The 27,671-nt window shown below is 38.4% G+C and overlaps 1 protein-coding gene across 2 annotated transcripts in view; it reads left to right on the top strand.

Annotated features, from left to right (window-relative positions):
* Positions 1 to 3,701: 3,701 nt before the first annotated feature.
* LOC124156088 overlaps positions 3,702 to 27,671 on the top strand; it is a 242,000-nt gene continuing 218,030 nt past the window's right edge. Inside the window, exon 1 of one of the 2 annotated variants that reach the window (XM_046530407.1) lies at positions 3,702 to 3,819. In XM_046530407.1, the coding sequence (XP_046386363.1) occupies positions 3,816 to 3,819 (4 nt within the window). In that variant the 5' untranslated portion in view covers positions 3,702 to 3,815. Of the gene's footprint in view, positions 3,820 to 8,927; positions 9,118 to 27,671 lie in introns of those variants that run through there. The other variant, XM_046530406.1, reaches the window with a different exon arrangement.

The following is a 27,671-nucleotide window of genomic DNA, read 5'->3' as shown; positions in this document are numbered from 1 at the left end:
AACATGAACGATAGATGAATGGATGTCTAATCAGGTAACTGTGTGAGCAAATTTGCATCGCATAAGCTTTGAATAATGTTAATTTTAAATAGTTGTGAGAATTTTAAGAGATGCAGACTATAAAAATATGAATTTTATGAATTTGGGATGAATTCTGTGTAGTATAGAAGCTCTTTCAATTATTTCAATTTTAGCCCAATGTGAAGAACCCCTAAATAGGTAGGAAAAATCATTTAATGGACCAAGATATGACTGCCCTTTGGGCTCGATCATCATGTATATTCATTTCAAAGGTCTTCAGGATCGATTTCCGATATGGGAAAATACGATATTTTTATCTCCCTTGTCCCCGCGGGCTCCTAAGAGAGCTGCAGTCGTCACTTAAGGTTTACGAATCCCCTTGGATGCGAGGGGGTGAAACTGGGCCAAGGTCATTCTAGCATGTCCTGTAAAGTTTTCGAGGCAGCAGCAATTTCATTCTACCTTGGTGCTCCGTTTTAGTGTAGTATCGGGCATTACTTAATGCAGGCTTCTCATCTATGTAAAAGCTACTGCATATAGCTGGATTAGGGCGATGCTAGACCACGGAGTGGTACAAAATTCTGAGATGTTCTCCGATTACTACTGAAGAAGTTTTGATCAATGGCGAAGCGACTGCCGTGCCGGGTTGCTGGCGCTTGCAAAGTGAAGCAATATTGAGATCCATTGGTCGTTTAAGTTTTAGCTGACTTTGGCCTTCTCATACGCGAGTGGTGTTCCCTCGAACTTTCGTGGGAATTGAGAGAAACAAGCGGTTGGATATGTAACCGCGGAAATATTTAAATTTTCAATTGTTAATGTGTTTTTTGTTTTTTTAAATCCCTGATTTATAAAACCGAATATATTTTATTCCTTAAAATTTAACTTAGTTTTATGTCGGTAACAATTATTTTTCAAATTTCCCGTTAACTGCACTTAACGGCCTTTACAACGGGGGTTCTAATGTTAACAATGCACGGCACAAGTATCCATACCCTGGGTTGAGACCACATAAACCCGGGTGGGGCTCGAACCCACGACCTATGTTGAATTAAAACTTTTGGGCTATGTCGCCGCGTCAGATTTTGGGTGGCCCCAACGTTTCCCGACCGATGCTGGTCGCTTTCTCAAGGGAATCTGATTCCCTTGAGAAAGCGACCAGCATCGGTCGGGAAACGTTGGGGCCACCCAAAATCTGACGCGGCGACATAGCCCAAAAGTTTTAATTCAACATGACGAGCACCCGCGAAAGTTTTAACGAAGAACCACGACCTATGGTTTGGTAGACGAGGACTTTATCCTACTGCCACCGAGGCCGCGGTAACTTTGGAGAACATCTACATAATACCCTGCGAGCCACCTCTAGGGTGTTTGGCAGGGGGTGATCAATCACCAGCATGCAGCATGCAAGTGGACTCCCACATGCACACCACACAATCCAAAAAACGTTACGTATACTAACAAATTATACTACCATATGCTGTTAGAAATAATAATACAATTAAGAAACATGCATTAAATTTTACACAGATTAGTAGGCTACACTACAAGTCATGCAATCTATTTATGAGTTCTATCGCTGCCGTTATATAATCTCTTATTGATCGTGGAAAAAAAAGACATTCTGAATCTGTCTGTTCTACAGTCTATCTCTCTTATTTTATTTATATGATCTGATCTTCCGTAGTATGTTGGCGTCCGTAAGATATGGCTAAATTTGCTAGTAAAGACACTGCTCTTGAATTTATCTAAAAGGGTTAGTCTATTTTTCAATCTACGGTCTGAGAGAGATTCCCATCCGAGTTAATCAAAGAGGTCAGTTACACTAACAAGACTATCACGTACCTGGCAGCTCTTCTTCGCACGCGTTCTAACTCTGTTATTAAAACACCATGAAGTTTATATCATGAAATTGAATTGAATTGAATCGTACGTGCTCTGTTTCTCTTGGTAAAACCCTACCGGTTTCATCACTTCTACGTCATTATCGCGGGACAAAACTAGGTAAAACGTTCTCCTCTTAAAGATAATATGTAGCCTTAAGGGTTTACATAATTGTATGGAATTTTAAAAGAATAATTTGATTTTACTCTTCATTCAATTGAATAAGACGATTGTCATTTTCAGACTCATGGCGATTGATAGATGTAGAATCACCAAATTAATAATAGAATTTCTTACCTGCACTGGTGGTATATTTTGTAAGGAAAGTGTCCCTCATCATCATGTGACTAATTCAGCCACGGAAGTCTGATAATGAGGGATACTTGCTATTGAAACTATACCACAAGAACGTGTTCGTTATTTTAATTTCTTTCTGTGATAAAATGCCGTTTATTTGGGAAAGTAATTATTTTGATTAGCGGTTTTTAGCTTAGTCATTACTGTTTACCGCGATTTCCAATTTAACTCAATATTATTGTTTTCACTGGACAACGACAAGGTGTATGCGTTCGCATAACATGATAGAGGTTGTAGTAGATATTTTTATCACATCTAAGGGTTTTCTGTTGTGTTTTATCTAGGAATAATTACTATTGAGTATGAAATGGAATTTTTATTTTGAATATATATTTCGGAAAAAATCTGAGCTTCAAATCCAGGAACTGGTGTGGAAGGTCACTTTTGAGACTAAATTGCCGAGATTTGGAGCACTTCCCACACGCGCAACTAGGTAACTGAAAGGCTAACAAGAGGGGGATGGAAGTTGGAAGGATTTGTTGGCTTATCATCAACTTAGCATCTGAGGGTGTTTCGGCTCACGTGAAATTTCTCTGCGTACACTCTCGAGAATGAGATGCTAATAGGGGCTTTTATGCGAACAAAATGCGAGGCCTTGATGGGCTTTAAAAGACGCGACGGAAATGGCTACTGCGCTTGGGCAAATTCGACATAATCTCCTTTATTCGGTATTAGGGTCCTTTAATTCAGCGGGAGAAATTTTATTAAGAAGTAATTGATGCGTTCGGAGGAATATTATTCAAAGAATTCATCTAAAATTTAAATAGACTTCGCGGGTGATTTTGAATCTGTCGAGATTTTTTTTGAGCTTCATTTATTCTATTAATAATAATATTTTATAATTCGCTACTCAACTCTAAACATTTTTGCATTAGAATTATAATTATAAATAGCTTTAATAATAGCAATACAAATTATTTACTCAGATCGTAACTATGTAATCCATTTTAGAAGAATCAAGTCATAGAAACAATTTGATTGTGAAAATGAGGTCCCTCATTAACCTCTGAACGTTAACCTCTCCATTAGAGATTTCTCTGAGATCTCTGATGGAGAGGGTAAACTCTGAAACCTTTTTTTCGGTTTGTTGGGCTCGGTACATAATGAAGTAGGTGATGTATTTTTTGGTAGTAAATTAACCAACTTTAAATCGAAGAAAAGATAATATGTTAATACCTAGCCTAATTATTACTTATTCTAAAAACTTATGGTGATTGAATTGTGTAAAATAATATAAAGCTTACAATTTTACCTGTTTGTTCTTTAGTCAGAAAATATATTGCTTTAATCATTATCTACGTGATGAAACTAGATTATTAATCAATGAAACTCACAAAATTTTCGATTAAACAAATTTTAGATAGATATAATATGACAATCGATGATTTTAACGAATCATAATCTAATAAAATAATGGTGGTGTCTACTCTACAGCGTTGGATATTATTCGATTGGCTTTGGCAGAAAACGGTTTGACATCTTTAAAAGTTAAGAGCAGCATTTTCTTCCTCGTTGGGAAGAGACATCGAGGTCACCGTTAGTGTTCTCCTGTTGGCATGGGTAAGTGATCTCAAATTCAATGTACTTATACGTTTACATGTCGATGGTGATATCTCATCTAAATATTGAAAGAATTGTAACTAGATAGTTGAGAAGATGGTTTTGTGAGCGCGTTATGTCTATCTGTAGTATTTTATTAGGGCGAAATTGAAAAATTATATTTATGATATGATATGATAACGATGAAGACGACGAATAGTTGAATAAAATCTCCTTTATGTGCACCTGCTCGAGTTGGATTTAACTTTTAGTAATGATATATTTTGTTCAGAATATTTATCTGTAAGAGTTCTTGAGATTTGGTGCGTCATAGTCAGTTGTCTTAGTTGGTCAACTCTAGCATTGATACGTTACAGTTTGGTACAACAGTTCTCAATTGAATGTTATTTACCCGTCATTACTCAATATGCTTCTAAGTAACATAAAAAATGTATACATTTTCAGCGCTATTCAGGAAAGATTTAAATTAGGTGTTAGTTGGTGCTGTTATGTTTAATGGCGGAATATGTAGCTGCCACAATAATTATGATTGAGTTTTGAATTTTCACATTTTTTATGTGTGAAGTCTTGAACTTTAATTTCTCCCAGAAACAGCTCTGGGTTAGAAATGGTTGAATACTTCCAAAGAAAAGTTTTCTTTTCAATCTTTTCTACTTTTAATTCTATTACCACATAAATCCGTGGTACATATTTTGTTTTGTTTGATTTATTGCGTCATTACAAGCATAAACTTTTTTCCCTTCCAAGGAAGTACGATTTGAGTGAACTGATGGACTTGAATATTGGAAGTTATTTGCTTGCTGAAGTCTGAAGTCTTATCGTTTTGTCCTGTTTATTTCAAGTGTCCTAGAGTGCCAAAAAAATCTGTTAACTCGAGAAGGACGCTTTTTTTGATGGCATCTTGCGTGATGTTTGGGACCCGTGTTCGAGGGATTGAGTTCCCGTAATGAGAGGAAGGAGATGTCCTTTTCTCCCCATTCCGTGCGAACACCTGGCTGATGAGATTGCGGGACGACAGCAGGACAAGGGACGTAGGGGGTGTGGAGAAGGTAGCTGCGCTTCCCTTGAAGCCTCAGAGAAGCGGTCGTCATCACAGCGCTTCGGACCACAGGTCCAACTTGCGTTTGATGACGGAGATGGGGGTAGAAGGAGGGACATGTGCGAACTTGGTGAAAGGGATGGAACTGAAATGGTAGAGGGAAAGGAAAAGAACGACTGGACTTGGAACGAAGTTCGTTAAAGGAAGATAAAAGTGGATAAGATCGAGAAGGCACTGATGAGTTTTAAGCGAGAGAAAAAGGTGGGCGAAGCGATTAAAAGTAATTCCAAGGCGGGGGAAAACTATGTAATGGCGAGAAGGGTTTCTAGGAGATTTGCATGAATGGGCGGAGAAAAAGAATTGATAACGATACTCGATAGGAAGTTTTGTTGTGTAATGGCTTCGCCAGAGGGATTGAGAGCATCTTTTCTGTACTTACGGCGATAAATCTTTTGAAGAAGAATAACAAAGAGCGTATCGCTTGTAGATAAATATTTTAGAGGAGCTGTTGTCAATAGGGAGTGGCGGACCCCAGGTCGCACTTGTGTTTGATGGTGGAGAGGAATGGGGACGGAACTGAAACGGTGCGGCGAAACGAATAGCACGACTGGAGTGAGAACGAAGATCGTTAATGAAGGTGTAAATGGAGAAATTTGTGAAGGCACTGATGAGTATTAATTAATTATTCGTTGAAACATTTAAAGTAAGTTACTATTGACTTAGCTGGGGAAAAAGTCAATTCTTGATCTTAAGTGAACAAATTAATAAAAGGATAGTTAGCAACCAATTTTAAAAGGATTTTATAGTATCTAAAGTCTAATATAGTATGTGAAACTATGAGTTATTATCCCGTCATTAACTGCTGTTGTCATCCGTTCCTAATGTCATTTCTTCCATTACAATTACCACTGTTGCAGTGACACCGCAATACCTTTAAGCTGTGTTACGCGTGAATGTTAGGAAAACGATTTACCGTATGTGTTTAATAAAATAGCACATGCGCTTCGTCCATATTTGCAATCGTTATGTAACTGATTTATAGAAAATAGGTACTATGGTAAAAATATGTTTAAAACATGAGATAAATACTATGATACTATTTAACAGAAAATGCTATGATGAAATATATTCGAATTATTATTTTTAAAATATAATTATTTTTATATTATTTTTGAAAGTAAACATTTAATATAGGTTTCCGTTAAGTTTTTAGAAAACTAATTACTTTTTATAACTAACGAATATAATTTGAGTATCTTAAAGGAAACGAAAGAATTTGTTTTTTCAATGAGCATGCCCATGTTTGCCAGTGGAAAGGGTAAAGCGAAAGGAAAAGAGAGTTGATTGGAATGAAGGGCTCCGACGGAATATTAATGCATGGCTTGTGTATTGAAGAGGAGGACATGGTAGCGATGAAGTTCAGGGAGTACCGAGAGAAGGGGAGGAATGATAAAGATTGAGAGCAGGAAAGATTGGGAAAGTATTTGTAATTTTGAGACTAATGGACGTCTGGAGGGGAAGGGAGGAGTGTGTATTAGTGATCGAGATGGTGTGGCGAGGGAGGGAATAAATGTCGAAAGGGATCGGGCAGGAGAATGGATTGGACCAAATCCGGCGATTAACAGTGGAGAAAAGGGGAAAAAAGCGTATGCGAGTTGGCTCTAAGGATTATAAATATTGAGCAGGATGAAGTGGAAATCAGAGAGATAGAGAAAGCATAAGAAGAGCAGAGAATGAATGAGGTGGAGTGGAATAGGATGTGGTTTTGGGAACGAGGGTAAGGATTAGGAAAACACTGAATGGAACGACACGTGAAGGATGTCCACGGCACGAAAGATCATATCTAGGTCAGTTAAAATAGATAGTGTTAGAGGATTGGGAAATATTATTAATGGAGATAGAAGAAGTGTAGTAGTAGGGATGGGTATGGTTAGGTTAGAGTAAAGCAGTTGGTGGCATAGGGAAAATGATGAAGGGACTGGAATGTATCAGAGGTGGAGATAGCACAAAGATTTCTGGGAGAGGATATTCGGGTCAGATACTGACAACAGAACGCGATAGTTGATGTAGTCAGGAACGGGCTTAAATTATGAGTTATTAATCATTAACGGGCAATAATTAGTACATATATATTAATATAGGCAGAACGTAAACGTGAAATTAAGGGAGAAAGTGATCGTAGACGCGTGCGTGTCGGTGGGTGTTAAGTATAGGTTAGGCAAGAGATAAGGAAACTGTGCGGTAAAGATAGTGGGAAAAATGTAAGGGCTGGAGGTAAGGGTAAACGTAGGGGTGAAGTGGGAGGCAATAAAAAGTTTGGAGGTAAATTTAAAACTAGAGTTGAAGTGAGGGTAAAGAAAGGCGATGCATTCACAGGGGATCAAAAGGGGTAGGGGAGTACCCGGATGTAAAGGAGTGGATATCGGAGGGAGGAAAGATCGGTCTGGAGAATAGAAAGTGATAGGCGATGGAGGGGAGGAAGGGAGGGAGGAGAGGTAGAAACGAGCAGTGGAGACGGGCATTGGGGAAATTTATTTTCGATGCGAGCCGAGAAAGAGAGGGAGACGGAGAAATTTCAAAAGGAGAATCCTAAAACGGCATGCGCGCGCTTGCTAGGAGGGTATCGCCAGACGGCAGGGGAAGGGTTTCATTCGGAGTAGGGAGGGAGGGTGGCGGGGGGTGCCTGTGCACGGCTGGCGAGGGACGGATACACTGTGCAAGGGAGGGGTACAAGCGGGTGTGTGTGTGTGTAGGTAGGGGAATGTGCAGGGTGAGGGGAAGGGTATTCCCTCCACCTCCCGATCCAACAGACACTCTCACCTCCCGAAGCTCAGTCCCCTCACCTCCCCCCTCTGCCCCCTAACGACCCGTCCCCCCCTCCAGCCCCCCTCTCCTCCACATCTGGAGCGGGAATTCAAAGAGAGAGAGCGAGCGAGAGAGAGAGAGAGAGAAGGAGAGGTGGAGGAGCGCGGGCTCAGGCTGAGGGATGCTGCCGACCGCGCCGCCAGGGGCGCTAGTGTTTCTGGGGTCACCTCCCGTCGCGGATCTGCCGTGTGTGTCCTCTCTCTCTCTCTCCTCTCGCTCACTCTCACCGCACGCGATCGAGGGGCGACGCGGGGGAGAGGAAGGAGTGGGGGAGGGGAGCAGTTGGAATATATACATAAGCACGTGAGAAAGGGGGCGGAATAAGGCGGAAGGGGGGTGTGTAATATTTTTTGCCGCAAAAGAAAGTGAAGAGGAAGAAGAAGGTAGCGAAGGAAGTTTTTTAAATGTTATTCACATATTTTATTAATTTTTTTGTGCGAAAATTTTCGTGAAATATTTTTCTCGCGACTTTTTTTTTTTGGAAAAATATTTTTGTTGTTTCGTGTGTGGACCCATTCTCGCACGCGGTGGTGGTTCCCGCCCTCTAGATAGAAGGGAGTGTGAGGGGTTTGAGTGAGGGAGTATTCGGAGGGGCGTGCAGGGAAAGTTTATCCTCCCCTCTTCCCGCCTTTCCCCCCCCTCTCGTGAAATTTCGCACGCTACACGTTCACTTTTCCCGTCTCCTCCCGAATCAGGGGGCAGCCTCCTCCTCCACCTCTCCTCGGGAGATTTTTTTTTTCATTCTTCGCCCTCAACTCGGCGCGCGAGCCCTGGGAACGGCAACAGTGGACTTGGCGGAGCGGAGCGATGATGCTGGAGGAGATGGTGGCACGTCGCGAGGGATCCGATCGGTGACCGTGGCGTGGAGCGAGGCACCTCCCGCGCAACACCGCCAGCCACCTCCCTCGCCGGAAGAGGTGGAGCAGCAGCAGACACCGGCCGCGCCCGCCCGCGACGGAGCGGGAAGAAGAAGCTCGGTGCGTCCGCTGAAGCTGGAGGTGGAGGAGGCGGTTAGTGCGGATCGTGGCGTGTCCTCCTCCCGGCAAGAGGAGGGACAGCAGCAGCGGCCCGAGGGAGACAGTTTGGCGGGAGTTTGTCGCATGTGGTGGGGCGGCGGCGGTGCAGGGAACAGGTGCGAGTCGTCGTCGGCGTGCGCGGAGGCGGCATGGTGGGGGAGAAGAAGAAGGGGGGCGTGGGGGGCGGTGGTGGTTCCGGGGGCGTGAGCGGGAGGCTGGGCTCGCGTCGGAGGCGGAGCACGTTCCGGCGGAGGGAGAAGGTCGAGGAGGAAGTGACCGTGGTGGAGACCAAGGAGGAAGAGGACGAGGATGATGACGAGGACGACGAGATATTCGTGGAGGAGGAGAAGGCGAGGAGGAACCGGAGGAGGATGACACGTGAGTCTCCTTCAAACCCCTCCGCCCCACATATCCACAGGCCGTGCCATCAACCCACTCCTCACATAAATAAATCCCCCTCCAAGTTGAACCTATTGCGCATGCTCCCGTGATGCGTGCTAACGTGTTTGTTTTGCTGGTCTGTATCTCCATGACCAACCTGCGTGTTGTGAGGCCGTCGTGTTGGTTATTGAGGTAGAATACATGATTGGATCATAATCACGCAAGTCGGCAATGGAGAATATAACTCCTATTCATTGTTATTTATATTAAATTCAACCATGACATCATAGTCACGAAATAATAGGAAGTTAACTATTGGAGGTTGGTCATTGGAACTATTATAACATGATTGGTAGAATTCTAGAGTTTTAACTTCCTTAGCTCCAATGAAAATACTCTAAGAGTATTAATTTCTCATGTTAACTCCCTATTATTTCGTGACTATGATGCTATTGCTGAATTTAATATGAATAAAAATGGAAAGTAATTATATTCTCCATTTCCAACCTGCGTGTAGTGAGGTCGTCGTGTTGGCTATTGAGGTCGAATTCATAATTAATTTATTGTAACGTAGTCTTTTTCTGCCAATCATGTTAACTTCCAATTATTTCTTGACGATGGTATTTCCGCATTTCATATAAATAAGTAGGATTAGTATGATGTATATCCTCCATTGCCTACTTGCGTGTTGTAAGCCCGTACTGTCAGTCATTGAGGAGGAATATGGTTGATATATTATAATTTAGTCTTCTCTTGTCAGTATTGACATTTCCATATTATTTAGTAAGAATAGAATAAAAATAATAGCCAATATAAGAATAATAATGTATAAAAATATTATATTCACCAATCTGGGTGCTGTCAGCCCGACGTGTTACCCTTTTTTGAGTTTAATTCTCAGGTCAATGCATTCTTTCAAAGTACAGCAAGAAAGAGGAGGTGGGTTTTAACGTGGATAGCTCGGTTACTCATTGAATTAAGTTGATTCATCTAAGGATTTTAATATTTATCACGTAAATTATCTATAATTTGGTATAAATTGTATGAGTGATTTTTAGAAAAAATATAAAACGAACTGAATGTTTAACTCCTCCACTGCCAATCATCGTGTTTTGAGACCGGCGTGTTAGTGGAGGCGAGCGAGTCCTTCCGGGGGTCGTTATGCGGATTTCTCTCTCTATTTATCTTTAAAAAAAACCCATTGTATCATACCCTCGGCTGACTCGTCGCATCAACTTTTTCCCTCACGTTTTTATATGCATTTCGCGTCTCCTCCATACGCCATGAAAAAATATCCTCGTCATCTCGGCATGATGTTTTTATTTACCTCGTTATCATCTGACTTTCTCCTTTTTTCTCTCAAATCCTTACCACATCTTCACCAAGTTTGCGCGATATTATTTTTTACAAGTCGCTTCAAGGCCTCTTCCTTCTTTGGTTTTTGTTTAGTTTGAATTTTTTTGTTGTTGTCACTAAAATGTGAAATGCAGAGAAGATTTTTTTCTCGTAAGTTCTTCCTCGATGCTATGTTTTTCGCCACGTGCGAATGCAGTGCGGAAGCTGTTCATCTTTTGTTTTATTGTCCTGGTTCTCCTTTAAAAGGACATGATGAAAACATGCAGTAATTTCGTCCACTGTCACTACCATAGCTATTTCTTAACCATTTGTAGCGCTGTCCCTTCGGAGTTTGACTATTCTGTGGCTTATTACGTTCAGTTTAGAAGGCATAAAAACTATAATTTAATATTATTCTCTTTATGAGAGCGCATCACGTTCTCCCGAACGATCAGATTTTGTAATTTTTTGTTAAACTTTGCTCGTTCATAACTTTTAGTTAGTAAATTGAAATCCAGGGTGTATAAAGTTGCCTTTGATTTGTATTTGCTAGTACCTCAAACAAAAAACTACGCTTGAGAAAATGCTTAAATAAAATTTTCAAATCCGAGATACTGGTTTAGTGTTGATAAATGTCTACTGTATGTACCCTGAAAATTTTAAGCTGATTGCAGAAGATTTTAATAAGTAATAAGTCATTGGAAAAGATAGAGCGTGTGTAATGGCTTCTCTAGTATTTAGTATTTATACTAAAGTATTTACTCCGGTTCTCTCTTTTCTCTCTTTCTGGCGCTGATAAGGCGTTGGAATCCGACATTCCTTCCTCTTATACGTTCATCTCTTAAATTTTCCCAGTTTGAAACCACAGATGCCGGGTCATTCTTTACTCATCCGGCGCATTTTTACTCTTTACCTATCTCTTTTTCTCTCCTTCCACTTCCCCGGGACCATAGCGATGGGCGTGCTATTTCTCTCGGCATGGATGGCTCGAGGTCGTAAAAACCTAATATATATCCTTTCACTCTGCTTGTACCCCTTGCGTATGTGTTTTTCCTTTCCCTCTTTATCTTTCGTCCCTTCCTTCGCCTCCCCTAAAGATTCGTAAAAATTTCAAGTAGTTGGGTCTGCTCTTCATGTCCCTGCCTTCTCTGCATTCTGCTCGTGTTTTTGTTCGCGGCTTGAAATTTTATTTCCCATTTCCCGCCGCTCCTCATGTGTTTACTCCTTCCCTCGGCCTGGTTTCATCCGCGCGTGTTGAAAAGGGCTCTTTTATCCCATTCGTCCGGGCGTGTGTGGAAAAATCGGGTCGTTGCACCTAGCATTTGCCCTCGTTGCCCAGGGGTTCTTACACCACCTTCAAGATTAGTGTTTTACCCCCATTTCTCAATACCTTCCACTTTTCTCGGCTAGAAGACGGGGCAAGAGTACTCTGACTGCTAACCCCCCAATATTATGGAAGTTTTTTTTTGCGAGAATGAAGTGGCTGCACTTCTCAGATTCATTATGTTCCCTCATTCCTCGCCGTATATCCTTTCTGTTGGGGGATACACGTATCTGATATTTTTGGCGAAAGAGCGAGGTAAGACTCTGGGAGTTTTCGCTGGGTCGTGGAGGAATATTTTTACCTAGGCGGATGAGCGATGTGGTCGCTTGCAAGGTCAGCACGTGTGTTCCAACACGTTGGAGAGGGCGACGACAGTGGAGAGTAATTAGAATGATGTAGGTTGCTGGTCTTAAAGCATGCCAAAGCTTGCGTCAGAGACCTAGCGTCTTTTGGTTTAACCTTGAATTTATAATGAGGGAAACAGGATTCAGCAAATATAGCTTTTAAGAATTTTTCTACCAAGGATTTCTAAAATAGTTAGCTTTTACGAGTACCACTGCTTTTTTTACATAGAGCAATCCGGGTTTTGAAGAGTAATCATCATGATCAGGCGTAAATTATTATGAATCTATGTAATTATAATGAACTAGTTACCTAAAGGAGGAAGAGGTGAATTTTGAAACGGACGCCAGAATAGGGGAAAAGGATGGGTAAAGATATTCGTTTATCAGAGTGTCCTGGTTTTCAATAATTTTGTAAATTTCCAACTGCTCTCTAAAATCTAATTCGCGGAGGTAATTTAAAAATATTCATTTTAAAATCAGTTTATTGTAGTTACATATTAAGTGTTTAGCAAAATTACTTTTATCATCTTTGTTATTTTTGTAAGCACTTAAAATGATCTTCCTTCCTGACGTCGAAGCTTAAGTAAAAATTAACTATCCAGGAAACCTTATAATAGAATACCATACAGGTAAGTATGAGTTATTGAATTTCTTTTTTTCTTTTTCTACCGGTCACTGGGGTCGGAATTTAATTTAAACGAAGTTTTAAGTAGATACCTACTAAGCTGCTAAGAAGTTAAAAAATATATTTTACCGACTTCGCTATTGAGAACCTTGTAATTTTAACATTATTCATTTCGAAATATAAGTGCCAGATGTCAGCGCATAATGACCAAGTTATGTCACAGTTTTTTCGAGGGAGTCTGATACGCATAGATTTACTTGCCAAAATCCTTGTTTCGGGAACTGTACGCTCACAGGTGTATTGAACGAAGATAATCTGCTGGATATCTTGCGCGCTTTCGGTGAAATGTGGATACTTAGGAGCAGGTGGGATTTTAAAATAACCACAGTTGGAAGGCAAGGCCAATTTTAGCCCGTGATATAAATTTTCCTTATTATTGAACGTACGGGGACCTCATCTTTAGACCCAATTCAACTGAAAGTCCTCACAAAAATAGTAATTGAGGATATTTTATACACATGCTGATATCGTGGTGATTACAAATAATTCAATTTCTGGTTAAATTGGAATTATTATATATTTTCTTCAGCCTTGAGATTTTTTGATTTAGAGAAGTTTCACTTCTACATATATTCTATTTTTTGGTTTGCTAATTTTTAATTCAGCATCTTATCTGGCTGCAAAATGGGATCAGCCGACTTGTTACGTATTGCTTGATGAATTGAAAAAAAATCGCCATAAAAGAACCTGAAAATGAAATATTGGGTGACTTTATTCCGCTTGTATTATTATCTACGGTTTCAATATTTTTTATCGTTACCTATTTCTAAGCATTTTGCCGATCAATCTTTGTAAGCTTACATCGTATGTTTATATGTTCCTTCTACCGTAAGGCAAGGTGCTGACTTAGAAGATAAAACGGTGTATGACTTGTTGTTTCAAGGTAACTTTACTTGTGAAGCCTTAGTGTTTGGGCTATGCGTTACTGGAGGTTTAGTTCCGGTTCAGACCGATAAAACGACTTAAAATATTTGGGGGTTAAGTTGACATTCAAACTTGATTGGGGAATGCATATTGATCAGGTAGTAGGGAAATCCTTTAAAACTCTGCATTGGGCCATGGGAAATATAAAAGAGGGTAAAAAAGAAACAAAAGAAATGGCTTACATGACTATGGTTCTGCCGGTATTTGAATATGCTACTTCGGTGTGGGATCCCCATTATAAAAACGAATTTTAAAGCTTGAAAAAGTTCAGTGAAAGGCAGCCGGGTACACTCTAGGGAAACATAGAAGGGGGAAGGTGTAACTGCTATGCTAAGGTGTTTAGGTTGGAAACCTCTAAAAGTGAGAAGAACCATAAATAGGTTATGCGGGTTGTACAAAGCCTTTACTAAAGAACGGGGTTGGAAGGAAATCGGTATAAAGCTGGACTCACCCTGCTACATAGGAAGGAAAGATCAACAAATTCAAAATTAAGTTAAAAAAACAGAAAACAGACATTTTGAAAAAATCCTTCCTACAAAGAGGAATACAGGAGTGGAGCGACCAATCTGAAGTTATTTTCAATATGTTCCTCGCAAATGCGAAAATTTTTATGAATAAGTGTTCGTAACTCATTGATTAATTACATAGATGTTTATGAGGGAGTGTTTGAAATTGGGTTAATTTGGTCAATGTTCAATTGTTAGTTGTATGGTATTAGAAATAATTTATTATTTTTTACTATAGGTGTCCTTTCTGTTGCTTAATTTGCTGCTAGAAAGGTAGATTGGTAATTCATGTGTGTAAAAATGCTGCCACCAGGCAATAGCTACTTGCAGCAATATGCACTAGTAATAATGCATAATATTCATCCTTGTTGGTATGTGTCTTTCCAATCACGAATGAATTGCGTGATAGCATGTTTTAGGGAGTCGACCGAATGCCTACGTTACGACTGCAAAAATGAAGGTTCTTACATTCCTTTCCGCAAATACTGTTGATTTACTGGTACCATAGGTTTATTTACGATGTGGGCTTGTTATTAGCATTATTTTATATTATGAAAAAGTTTCCTTGGTCCGCCTGTTTACTCTCACGTGGACCATTTGTCATGAGTCATTTCCCATTCTTTTTGGTTTTTCATTTTGGGATTATAGAGTCATATAGGCTTGTTAAACGGAAGCTTATAGAAATGAATTTATTATGGTTAACATTAATTAATGGGGTAGAATTTCGATGGGGGACATCAAATTATTATCATCTATATTAGATTATGATCCCTAAACTGTAAACCTTGATTGGCGGCCTTTTTAACAATTCTCCTTGACGGTATGAGAAACAAATGAGATTCATATGATGGAGGTCAGTTATTATCCTCAGCGACGTGAGATAACAAGGGGGAGTCATGCGATGGTGAACAGTGGTGTTCTGTCACACGTTTCGTCGCATCCGATTTTTCTTCGTGAGTACTTATCCAGGATAGTTGTGTTTGCAATTTACGTGTTATATTTTATTTGCGGAGTAGTGATACGCGAACGTGTCGTCAATCCCAATTTTTCTTCGTGAGTCATATCCAGGATAATATTGTTTGCAATTAATCTGTTATATTGATTTTTAAAATAAAGATATACGTTTCAGCCTATTTTGTGATGGAAAAATTTATGTCAGAATTGATTTTTTAAGCAATCGATTTTTAACCGAAATTTAATGTTAGAATTTTCAACAAAAATCGAAATTTGAATCAAAAGAACAGTTAATCGAAAAAATTGACGGTTAATTTAAAAAAATACAGTTTGTAAAAATTGTTTATTAGTTATTCAAAAAATACAAAAAATACCCATTTGAGTTGTGGAAAAAATCTTCTTAGAACACATGCTTGAATTATTAGTAGTAAAAAACTTTCAAATGCACGCACATAAAATTTTTGGTATCGCCGCTTGGACCTATTCGGCTTCACTCGAGTTTTAGAAAAATCAACTGTTTGCTTTTTTGTTGATCGAGGACGTACTTGCCAATTTCACCGGCCTTTGATTAAAGTCTCGTACTCGAGACGAATAGCGTTATCATAGGCCGATAGTGACACTAGAGGAAACTAACGAAATGGTCATGATAGAGGTCGAGAAATTGAGTTTTGATCTAAACTAGATGATCAAAGACCGATCTCGATTTCCTAGATCTTTGGAATTTCACTAAGCCTGATCGACTTGATGTGTTGGTGGAAGGTATACGTTTCAGGCTTGATATGGTGGAAGTTCGATATATCCATAAAATACAAATGGTAATTTCTATACTTTTATTCAATCCTCAATTAACAACCGTAGTTTTCAACATATTTTGTCATTTTCAAGGTTCATTCATACAAGGTTTCATTTTTCCTTGAAAATGATATAATATAATAGAAACCACGGGCGATAGCTGAGTTTTGAATAAAAGTGTGGAAATTACCATTTGTGTTTTTATCATGGATGTGGGTGGAAGGTTCGTGGGAATGGTTTTTCCCAACTCCGTCTCCCAAGACTTCCTCTTCCGCCATGCACGGACCCCTGACTTCCCTCTCCAATGCCAACTCCCACCTATCGCGGGCGGGCTTCTATCCAACCGTATGGGAAGAGTTTATACGCTAACCTCCCCATTGAAGCTCGCTCATCTCCCATCGTTGCGTCGCTTCTTTTTTGTTTTTATTCCAATACTCCCCACTCTTTACGCTTCCGATTTTTTTATTCACCATCTCTTGGGTTTTTTTAGATTCCGCCGGGAGTTCGAGCCGTGCATATTTTTTCTAATGTGGAATTCTCTGTTTACTCTTTTTTTGTAGCCTCCACGAGTTCCCCTCGCTTTTCATATCTACCAATTTCTTTTTTTTTTCGTCGTCGTCCTATTTTAAGTCCGAAGGGACGAGTTTGCACGGTATCCCGTATTTGTGCAATGTCCGTCGTGGGCATCTAATACGGATAAATTCGTTTAATAACGACGTAGTTGAGAGTGGTCGCTCTATATGTTCGTGAATGGGTACGAATCGAGATTTCGCAGAACGATATTGGAGGATGAAGTGCATTTCAGCCAATTATAGCTGAATAGGATGGACCAGAGTCCTAGAATATCTATTCTCGTCGTTTTCCTACGATGGGATGCTCCCACTGAATAAGCACTTGTTGGTCGTACTCGTTAGCAGAAAATCGGTTGAGGAGCTATCGATGAATGAATATAATTTTAATTAAATCAAAAGGAACACATATATGATTTATCTATATTTCTCTTTCATTACGCGTGGATTAATATTCTGTGCCATTTATGCTGGTGATTCGTTCGCAGTTATTGTTTCACTTACTTTTCTCTTACGTCTTTTTAGTGCTCTATTCATAAAATAGACATACATTTCTCATTAAAGTTCATGGCTCAATCGATTCCATTTACAGTTTTACCATTTTTAACTTTATCGTATTTCTATAAAAAATTCTCTTCAACTTAGCAAATGATAACAATATATAACTTCAGAATAATATAAATCATAGTTTAAAAAAGCTTCAGTTAGCCTGTCTGCCTATAAAGGCATAAATGTGAAATTCTTTGGAAAATTTTCATTTTCATCGCTGGTAAAGGACATAGTGGGGTACAAACTCTCTTAGGTTTTGCCTTATCGAACACTATCTCGTCTTCATTCGCACCATGTGAGATTAAGAATCAAATACCTCGTTCGGCGGACCTCCACTACAATTTACTCCGAAGGAAGATGGCTTGGCGACTGGTTGCATACGTGATCAGCATAGAGATTCGGATTCTATCTCCGGTCAAGTCACATGAATTTGTACTTATCCCTTCAGTTTTTACAGCTCTCCACGTAAGCCCATGACCGCTTACGAAGCCAGTATTATCATACGAAACATTGGATAAATATTTTAGAAGATCTGGCATCAGTTCACGAGTTTGTGATTCTTCTTATCTGCCACAGTTTAATATTCGGGCCCTCATTTTTACTTCAATCGCGGACTCATTATACGCGGTTTTTATTTAACTTTACTGCCCTCAATAGCGAAATTAGGAAATACAATATTTGATTTCTGAGCCTGGAACCTCCATTTTAAATCCAGTGTGTTAATAAATTTTGAATATTATTTTAAGTTAGTAGTGAACGAATTTAAATTTATAATTATATCTCCATACCTCTTTTTCATTTCTAAAAATAAGCCTGGCATTCATTCAATCATTTCCATTAATAAACTAGAATAACCTCGAACTGTCAGCGACAGCTAACTCGAGCGGAGAGATTTTTTAAAAAATTTTACACTTTTAAGAAGAATGTTGATGAACTCGGAAATTTAGCGGAGTGCTTCACGGTAGTGAGATCGCTTTCTCGGAATAAATGAATATAAATCTGTAGGAGCTTGGGGGTAAAGTGTGCAAATGTGCTCGAAGATATACGTGGATAAATTGTGCTTTTTCTACCTCCTGCGGGACGCTCTCACAGTGAATTGGAACGATTTGGTGATTTACCCGTCTCATTTCCACGGCTCCGACATTTGTCATGCGACGGCTTTAGCCGCTCTCCCCGGCGAAGCACTCTTGCAACCTCTCCTCTCTTCTTGCGTCCCCTCCACTCCGTCCTATTTCACTCTTTCGGACCATCTGGAATGGAGTTCTGCTGTACCGGGAGCGGTGTCTACGGGAGAGAACTGCCGGAGGAAAGATTTCGGACTTGCCTCCGGAATTTTAAGAGGACAAGAGGAGCCAAGTGAAATAAATTTCCTTTATCATTTCCTTTCGTCAGAGATTCTGGCCGTGGGCCGGCTATAAAAGCGTATCCACGTGGAACTTTATCTAATGAATAAAACTGAATTAATAAGGTATCTGTAGGGAATAGGGAGTCTTGGTAGTACTTATATTTATCGGCATGGGATAAAAGGTAGTAATTTCCTATTTTGAATTATCGGTCTACGTAAAAGGTTTATAGTAGTGCGCTGATAATAGATTAAGTGATATATAAGTCGGATGTATTATAATTTTAAAGGTGTTGATTTATATACCCCGGTGAGATTCAGGATCTGGACCATCTAGAACCATTTTTCTTCCTTAAAGCGATTTTTCTATCTTTTATCCACATACCTATCAGCTGCCCGAAAAAAATTTCAGGAGTACGAGAAAATTTCGTCAAATTTCTCTCAATTTTACAGAAATAGTCGTGCTTTTACGGAAATTCATTTCTGTTCCTGGTAATTTCCGTCAATATGAGTCTATATATTTTAATTCCATATGATATACATAGACACTGACCTTAAAAATTAATAAGAGAGCTAGGAAGGCCGTTTAAAAGCAGAGATGCAGAATATGGAAAGATATAAATATTTTTGAAAATTTTCGTTGATTTATTTGCATAAAAATTTATCTAATAGTATACCTAACTGTGGGGGATGGAAATTAATGTGCAAGTATTCTGTTTATGGATCAAAATTGTTGGGTTTATGGAATACTCATTTCTCCCGAGAATCTTACTTGATATTAGGATATCTTGTTTCTCATTATAGTTATGGTGATGATTTATTAATAAGGTAAGATACTGTATATTATTCTGCTGAAGTTTGACCAAATGTTGATCCAGAGGTATAACTTTCTCGGAGGAGACCTCTCGATTTTGGCTTGTTTTTGCGTTTTGCACCTTTTCCACAGGCCAGAACCACTTTTTCTATGATTCGTGATTAAAAATTGTGGAAAGTACCTAGTATTTACGTTCTCATATTAAGATGTCACTTTTTCTTTTTAAATGCACGAAAATCCAATTAAGTTTTAATCATTTAATATCCTCCCTGTGTTCAAACAGGAGAGCTTGTATATTTATTGGTAGCTCATTTCATACGGTTCATCTAACGTAAATAGGTATACCTCTGAGCATTCTTATGAGCTTACCGTGTGTAGCAGTACCATTATTTCGTATCAAAAGAATATGAGCCTTCAGGGGCCGAAAAAGTTTTTAACCGCGGACGCGTTTTATTTCGAATGGAAGGCATTCCAATCACCAGTTTTGCTTGGTGGCCTGGGCGCTCTTTCGCAGCTGAAATTGCCAATTGCCCGCGCAAGAATCGTTAGCTGGAAATCCAGACGGGATCCGAAATCGATTTAACATCCGACGAAGCCAGTATGCAACCCATAGGAATCGTAACGAAATCCCGGGGTAACATCTGAGCCCCGCTGTTACTTCGAAAATGGATGTTTTCGATTGCAATTCCACCTTTTTTTATCAATAATAGTTTGGAATGATAACGTAAATACGGCAAAAAAATCGCTGCTCAGGGTGCATATCTCGACTGCTATCTCTTTTTCTTAAATTAAAATACATGTGCCAATTCTAGAACTTTAGTTTAAAAAAAATGTATAGTAGCTAATGAATTCAATAAATCATCTTCAGTCCATATTTTTGATATAACTCTTGTGGAATGCTTCTTCATAGTAAGTAACGTTAAAATCGCTCTGTAATTTATCTTGCCGTATATAAATCAAGTTTTTTTTCATGATATTTTGCTATTGCGAATTGTGTATCTTAACGAAATCGTTGTAATGCGAGGCAAGCGAGAGAAAAATATTAGGTGACTTCGTGTGATACTATTTGCATAAAGATAATTCATACTTGTATAATATTAAAAGTTAGTCTATCTGCGGTAAAGTGTTTGATGCTCTTTAAACTTTTTTTTTAAACATATGAATGCATCATAACGCCGCTAAAGTGTTAAAACAGCGCTTAGCATTGCACAGAAAACGCATTCATAGAATATTATAATTAATGGTGTCAAGTGACCACCGTCTAGAGTCATTGCAAAATAGTATCATTGCTTTAAAAAGTAGATTGGAAAGAAATTTTTTTTCATCACGTTCTTTCACACTTTTTGATGCCTTGAAAATATTCCCATAGATTAGTAATGCCTGGATTTAAATCTAGTACTCTCTGACATCCTTCTCATTTTAAGGTATAGAATTATAAAAATTGTTTCTAAGAACAAACTACGTTTTTTTACAGTAATGACTCATCTCAATAAAAGAATATGTAATTTGGAAATTTATATGGAGCAATTATTTCCGGCCAATTAATTTCGTGGAATATTCTCGGTATTTCCACCACTTAAATTCGTTCTGTATCATAAGTTTCAACGGACGATTCGTCCATCCTCATTGGGATGAAAGAATAATTTTAACTGAACAAAAATCTTTGAGGTATAAATAAATTAATTATTAAATAGGAAATTAAAAAAAAATATATTTTTCCTACCGTTTGCCTCGATGACAATCCTTCAGGCAAGGACCTTAAAAATCAGTCGAAATGGCAGAAAGAATTGTAGAATTCACCTACATATTGATCTCTCTAAGACCAGGGGGTCCATCATGTCGGTGCAACTGGGACAAATCCCTACTCGGATCTAGCTGATGCTCCAGTGAACTAGGGGGGACGGGGAGATATTATCTGAGTTGATGAGGCTTCACTTGGGAGACGGTAATCATGCCTTTAGTGCGCCATTATCAAAAGTGACAGAAGTGGCGGTGATTGAGGGAGCCGTGTGCAGAGAACGAGGCCAATTGCACCATTTGGTTCCGTAATTGAAATGTGTCGAGGGCCGTGTGATAGGCCGGTGGTAATTGGGAATACTAGTCAGTAATATCGGTAAGAAACCTGGAGGAGCCATTTGGAGCAAAACGAGAACATTTTAGAGCCTCTTATACGACCTTTGGGATCAGCGGGGAAGATTGGCTTGAAAATCGAGAGATTGTCTCTTGCGGAATTAAAGCTGCAAATGCAGTTGTGCGATTGCCATGGTAGACTGCATGTTGTCTTTCTTTTCCTGTGTTTCTCAGCTGGGTGGGATGTAGAGGGTTGTCTAAAATGGTGCTTCTGACTGGTTGACGAGACAATTTTAATTAGAAGAATATTGAGCGGACAGATATAATGTCTTCTCCCATGTCAGATTCTTAAGCTATCGTGGTGATTATTCGAGTAAGCGATATTTGCACGCAGTATGTGACATATCAATCGAATATGATTGAGAAAAGGATGCATTTCACTTTAACACTTACCGTGCTGCCCTTATTAGGTATTGTAAATCTGTACTCCATTGCTTTTCAGCCATTTTCGATAGTTTAGTGTTATTTCTTAATAACCAACCTTTAATGCGAGGAATAGGTGTTTGGTATCATTTATAAAGACTGAATTTTGCTATTTTTTCATATTTTTATTTAAAGGTTAGATACAGACATTGACCATTATATTTAAAAAATTGCAAACTAAAAATTTTCAAAAGATGGATGGAGTAATATTACGCCTGTAGCACGCAAAGTGTTAAGCGGGATTAGATTAAATATAAATACATCCTACCCATCGAATAACTTGGCTTGGCAGTATCTGTAAATATTGACAGTTAAGAAAAAAATATTTAGCACATATATTTGCAAGAAGATTGAAATTAAATTTCAAGTATGCAGTGAAGATGCAAGTTTATTGGGAGTTCCTTGGTTTTAAAAAATCTCGGATGACGAAACCTATTATATATTGGTATTTCTACGGCTAACAATGTGGTTGCTTTTCAAAATCATATAGTTAGAATTGCCTAAAAAAAATTCTTTCTAATTTTTCCCGGCGTTCCGTTTTTTTTATCACGGCAATGTCTTCTGTGAAGTGGAAATTTTCCTCACAATGAACAACCTCCAATATCAAAAAAATAGGAGGGTTCAAATAGGATAGCATGGATACTAACCAAAGCTTAGTAATTAAAATATAGGTTATCATTATCATATTCAGCAGTTAGCAATTCGAGGATTCGTATATTATGGTGCCTTCTTTTAATCATCATTTTAATCAGCTAATCTTTTAAGACTTACATTTTCTCCTTTTATATTTTTCGTCACCTTCTCTATATTTGTGACTTTAATCCAGCCTTTTGTTTGCCTGTATACCATTCTTATTTCACGATTTTTTCATGATAATATCAGGTTTCATGTCACCGATTGAGTTTTCGCGTCTTTTAGTCAAGGATTTCAAAATACTTCTCTGCTGTTCTTCTTGATGCTGTTTACATTACTCACACTACATAGAACCATTGAGTGTAAATACTGCGGGGCGTATCAGCGTATAACAATTTTCTCGTTTCTTCCATTTCCCGCCTCTTGTACGTTCTCTTGTTTTTTATTCTGGCTTTATCGCGCTTTCTCCGGCCCACTTTCTTCAAGATGTCTCACAAGAACCGAGAGATATCGACTCTTTAGACCTTCTCACCCAGGAGCGGTGAGAAAGGGTGGGTCCCTACCTCGGCTCTTGAAAAGATAAAAATCTTTTCCTCGCAGAGGAAGCCTGTTTTACGTATCGGACTCACATATTCCAGCAGAGAAGTTTCCGTGGCACATTTCTGCAGCATTCCTATCTTTTCTTGACTCGTGCTAAATTCTTTATTATTTCTTCTGCAGTCGTATTTACTTCCTGCTATTCCTCTGTATTACTTCTCAAGGAAATTATTTACCATCTTCATGGCTTAACATTACGTGCTTCAAAACTGAATCTTTTTTTTCCTAAGGTTTAAAAACCATAGCCACGGTACGTCTAAGTTAAATGATATTCTGGTGCTGCTTATCTTTTGCTTAAAATAAGTCTGTGACCTGTTTCCATACCATTTGTGGAAAATGCGCTATAAATGCCCCAATAAATTTTCAACCACTTATTCATGCCAGATATGATCGAAATTCATGCGTCGACTGACTTACTGGCTACCTTTATGCGATAATAACATAAAAATATTTATTTATTTATCGTGTCTAAGAAAGATTATCCGTTGCATCTTGGAAGTATATTTCTGCATTGTAAAATTACCTTAATGTATTTTTAAAAAGAAACATCGTTTTTTAAATTGAGCTCTTAAAAAAGAATCAGCTGGAGAGCAGGCAACAATTATTTTGGTATTTTAGATCTGATCAATGATCCAAATAGTTTTCTGGCACTTAAATTAAGAGGTTACTTGAGGTTATTGCTGAAAATGAGCTCATTTTTCAATATATGAAAATTAGTTTTTTCTATCAATACATGCTTTTTGTTGATAAGTTCATATATCCAACATGCAAAGTTGAAGCTTATAACTTTTTGTAAATATCATTTTAGCCAAGCGCTACCATCACTTGGCTTGTCTGGAGAATCTACATCTTTTTGTCTAGTAACAGAAATAGTAATCGAATCTATGATCGTAAGTTCCTCTGCCTAGTATCGACTCAGATACAGATTGAGAGATGGAATTTCAATGAATCTACGTCGTAAACCTGAATATTTTTCTTATCAAACATCTTGCCGACTAGAATTGGTCCGTGGTTGGTGATAGCGCTGAAAACTAGAAACTTTTCGGCAGTTTGACCACTGATTATGATCTTCAAGACGTGAATTTCATTTTTAAGAAAATCTGCCACCATGTCTCAATATAGTCGGTCGTTATATAGCAACTGTTGGACTCGGATCTTATCCCTTTGAGATAAAATGAAGGCACTTGTTTCCGCTAGCAGTACAATGGCTTGAAATTGTATTTTTCCTCCGTAACAATTGGGTGAAATTAGTCTCATACTTTTCATAAATTCAATTTCTGTATCTTGCGAGCCAGTGCAAATGTATTCAAGAGTTAAGCCATGTAAATTCTTATCAACTAAGATACTTAACTTTACTGTTACGATGTCTCCAGTGTATGATAGGTGTAAGCAATAGGTTTAGTAGCTTGGTGAAGGTATGCCAAGCATGTATTCAAACCTTTTAGTAACAATTGAAGGAAAATTAACGTCAAGGAATCCCTTAGCGAGAATATAGTGTAAAAGGAGTGGTCTCCTGGAACTGAAATACTATTAGTTTTCTCTCATAATTCACGCATAATAACTTTTAATGCGAGATTTTTTCTTCATGTAAACATTCTGGATTTAGTTTTATTCTGTTATATCCCACAATATGCGCGGCGTAATTTTAAGCTGCAACATAGAAATAAGGAATAAATGAGGCGATTATAATTTAAATAAACTTAGAATTTTGGCTTTGCTTGGAGCGAGCTAGAAGTGTCAGGTTTTAATAACATTATGGGAAGCAATGGAATGGCATTTACTTTGCGCTTAAACCTCAATAACGTTTCTTAAACCTTAATGTTAACACCGGTGGAATAGCTACCTACCATTTTCAAGGGTGCATTGAATTTTTCTTTAAATCATCAATTGAAGTTTATAGCTAGAATGATTGCCACGTGTGGGCGTTAAGGGATCAATTTATTTCGTAGAATACTGGTAATCTCGGCTCGTTGGTAGCCTAAAGCTCGCAACTGGTGCCCCAATACCGCCACCGCCCGTTTGGTCTTAAATTAGATGCAATCAGGTCAGAGTAGGGGATTAAAAGTTATTCCATTCCTTTAATTCCCTACAGGTCTTGTAGTTTGGGATGCATTTATCTCTATCCAATATAATAAATAGTAGATAAATTTAAATTGCGACATTTTAATGCTACTCGCTACTTTTTCACATTTAACAGCAACAATTTTCGCAGTAGTTCTCCCACTTTTTTTTCTAAATGCCTATGGAAAGACAATTTATTAACTACACTAGGTAATCCCAGCCTATTCAATCTTACAAGAGAGTATATCACTCGCAGATTATGATTAGAGTGAAATGGGTGCATAGAGATCATCCAAACATGAAAAATTTCCTATAAACCATCTCTGCTGTAGCATGGATTGATCACATCTTGATTTCCATCAGCAGTTTTTTACGAGCTTGTTTTAAACAAAATAATAAAATTTTTATCATAATTTCCAATTTATTTCAATTACGAGTAACGATTCGCACAAATATTCGTTATTTTCCTTTTCCATCTCTACTTTATCACCAGTACTCTACCATAAACTATTTCATTCCTGTCCCATCCATCTTAATTTTAATGTGCAAGTCCCAATTTGGCTTACACCTTTTTGTGTACCACTCGCCAGCCGCAGAAATATGTTGGTTGCGTATATAGAGATCTTTCTCTAAAAACCTTCTGCTTTGTATACGAAAGAAGCCCTTGAAGATTTGTAAAGAAGCCCTTGAAGCTAAGTTCTGATGGAGGATACTCCAGTGTAGTGGTCTTTGTCTAGTTTCTCGGTTTACTAGTGTTTTAGGCCAACAACTCTCCATGATAGGTTTTGAGAAGTTATAAGTATCGGTTGCATTTAGGGAAGTTGATTTTTAAGTGAATATGATTTAAGCCACAAGATGATTGTCTGGAAGATTGTTCCCTCAATGTGTTCGAGTCCCAAAATTACAGTTTTTATTTCCAATTGCGAGTTATAATTTTTTTATTTATTGAACTAAAATCAACTGACCTATATACCAAATTTTATTTCGCAACCACTTTGACCGATATGCCTCGTTCGCTACGATTCGGGACCTGTATATCCTCTATATGTGCCTTGTTTCTCCTTAATGGGCAGTGCATATGCGCGAAAAATCTGAGCGTGAGTCAGTGCCAAAAATAATATGGCATTAATTTGGTGAATTAGTTGTTTTTAATGAGTAAAATATTATTTTTTTGGATGATTTTATCATGCAGAGATATGCTGGGACGGATTTTTTGAAATATTATCGGAATCAAGTCACATTTCCTGAAATTCATCCTTAAATTATGTATCCATGTATATATTGCCTGTAATAAATCTTAAGTTTTAAGAATAGTCATCAAACACCAATGGAATAAAAAATCATCGTAGGATACAGTAAGGCCCAATATTCCTCTCTTCGTGATGCGGATTTGCGCCGTAATTATTTTCTTTTTACTTTTTCTCTCTGTGTGGCATGACTGTTTTTGTGAATGAAGAGCCTTTTCGCCAGAAGTAAGTCACAATAATCAAGAACGATTTTCGTATGTAAGGTCCTTTAATTATCAAGAAAGGCAATGCATGCGATCACTATTGATTCGAGTGCTTTATCACTCTAAATGCGACCTTTGGATTCAGGGAGTGTTGTGTTATTTCATTTGCTTTTTCAGCCATATAAATACTGAATACTCGTTCCAGTGAAGTCATTTTACGCGCTAGTTAAGCATTTTACCCTCGAGGGAGTACTTTAAACTTCGGGCCATTTTCCAAGCGCCACCGGAATGGATTGATGGGGCCTGATTAAGCCTTAATATCGTACCGCTTTTAATACGATTCTAATTCTGGACTCGAATCTCGCTGGGGCCAAAAAGAATTTCATCAGAGTGGAAGGTGCGCGCGGCAACATTTTTCTATTAAATTTCTTCAATTTTTTATATTGGATAGAGGTTTCTGTTATTTAGGGCTGCAGTTTTTTCTCTCTCGAAATATTTCCTCCCGATAGTGTTCCATTAAATATTTACTCATATGACCCAGTATCTGTTCTCATCGTTTCCAAACTTTAAACTGCGAATTGATTACACACTCAAAACTAAGACCGACTCTTTTCGATTTGTACTCCATTTTTATTTCGCTTAAGATGTATATACTGTGCGATGTGATGTCTTTGCTGCCTTATAGCTTTGCTGTCTATAGCTTTGCTGTCTTGACAGAATACCGAAAATAAAAGTTGAAGGCGTTGATATTGGCTATTCAAGCACGGTAAAAAACTTAGGGGTCATTATGAACGATACGCTAACGTGGAACGTACATGTATCCACTATTTCTAACAAGGTACATAAAATATTGGCACAGATCAAACATTTCAAACGCCTAATCCCAATAGAAGTACGAAAAAAATTGGCGAATACCTTGCTGGTCCCACATATGGACTATTGTTCCCTTGTTTTTTCCGACCTACCTGGGGAATTATATCAGAAGTTACAAACACTGTTAAATTCTGCGATTAGATATATATATGATATAAATATCCGGGAGCATGTCACTCCTTACTACATAAAGCTGCAGTGGTTGAAACCCCAACAGAAAACTAAATTCCTGCTATCTGTTTTTGT

Source organism: Ischnura elegans, chromosome 3 (assembly GCF_921293095.1).
Source record: "Ischnura elegans chromosome 3, ioIscEleg1.1, whole genome shotgun sequence".
In the NCBI taxonomy this organism is placed as follows: Eukaryota; Metazoa; Arthropoda; class Insecta; order Odonata; family Coenagrionidae; genus Ischnura; species Ischnura elegans.
Note: the sequence above shows the minus strand (reverse complement) of the source record. Positions and strands in the feature narration are given on the sequence as shown.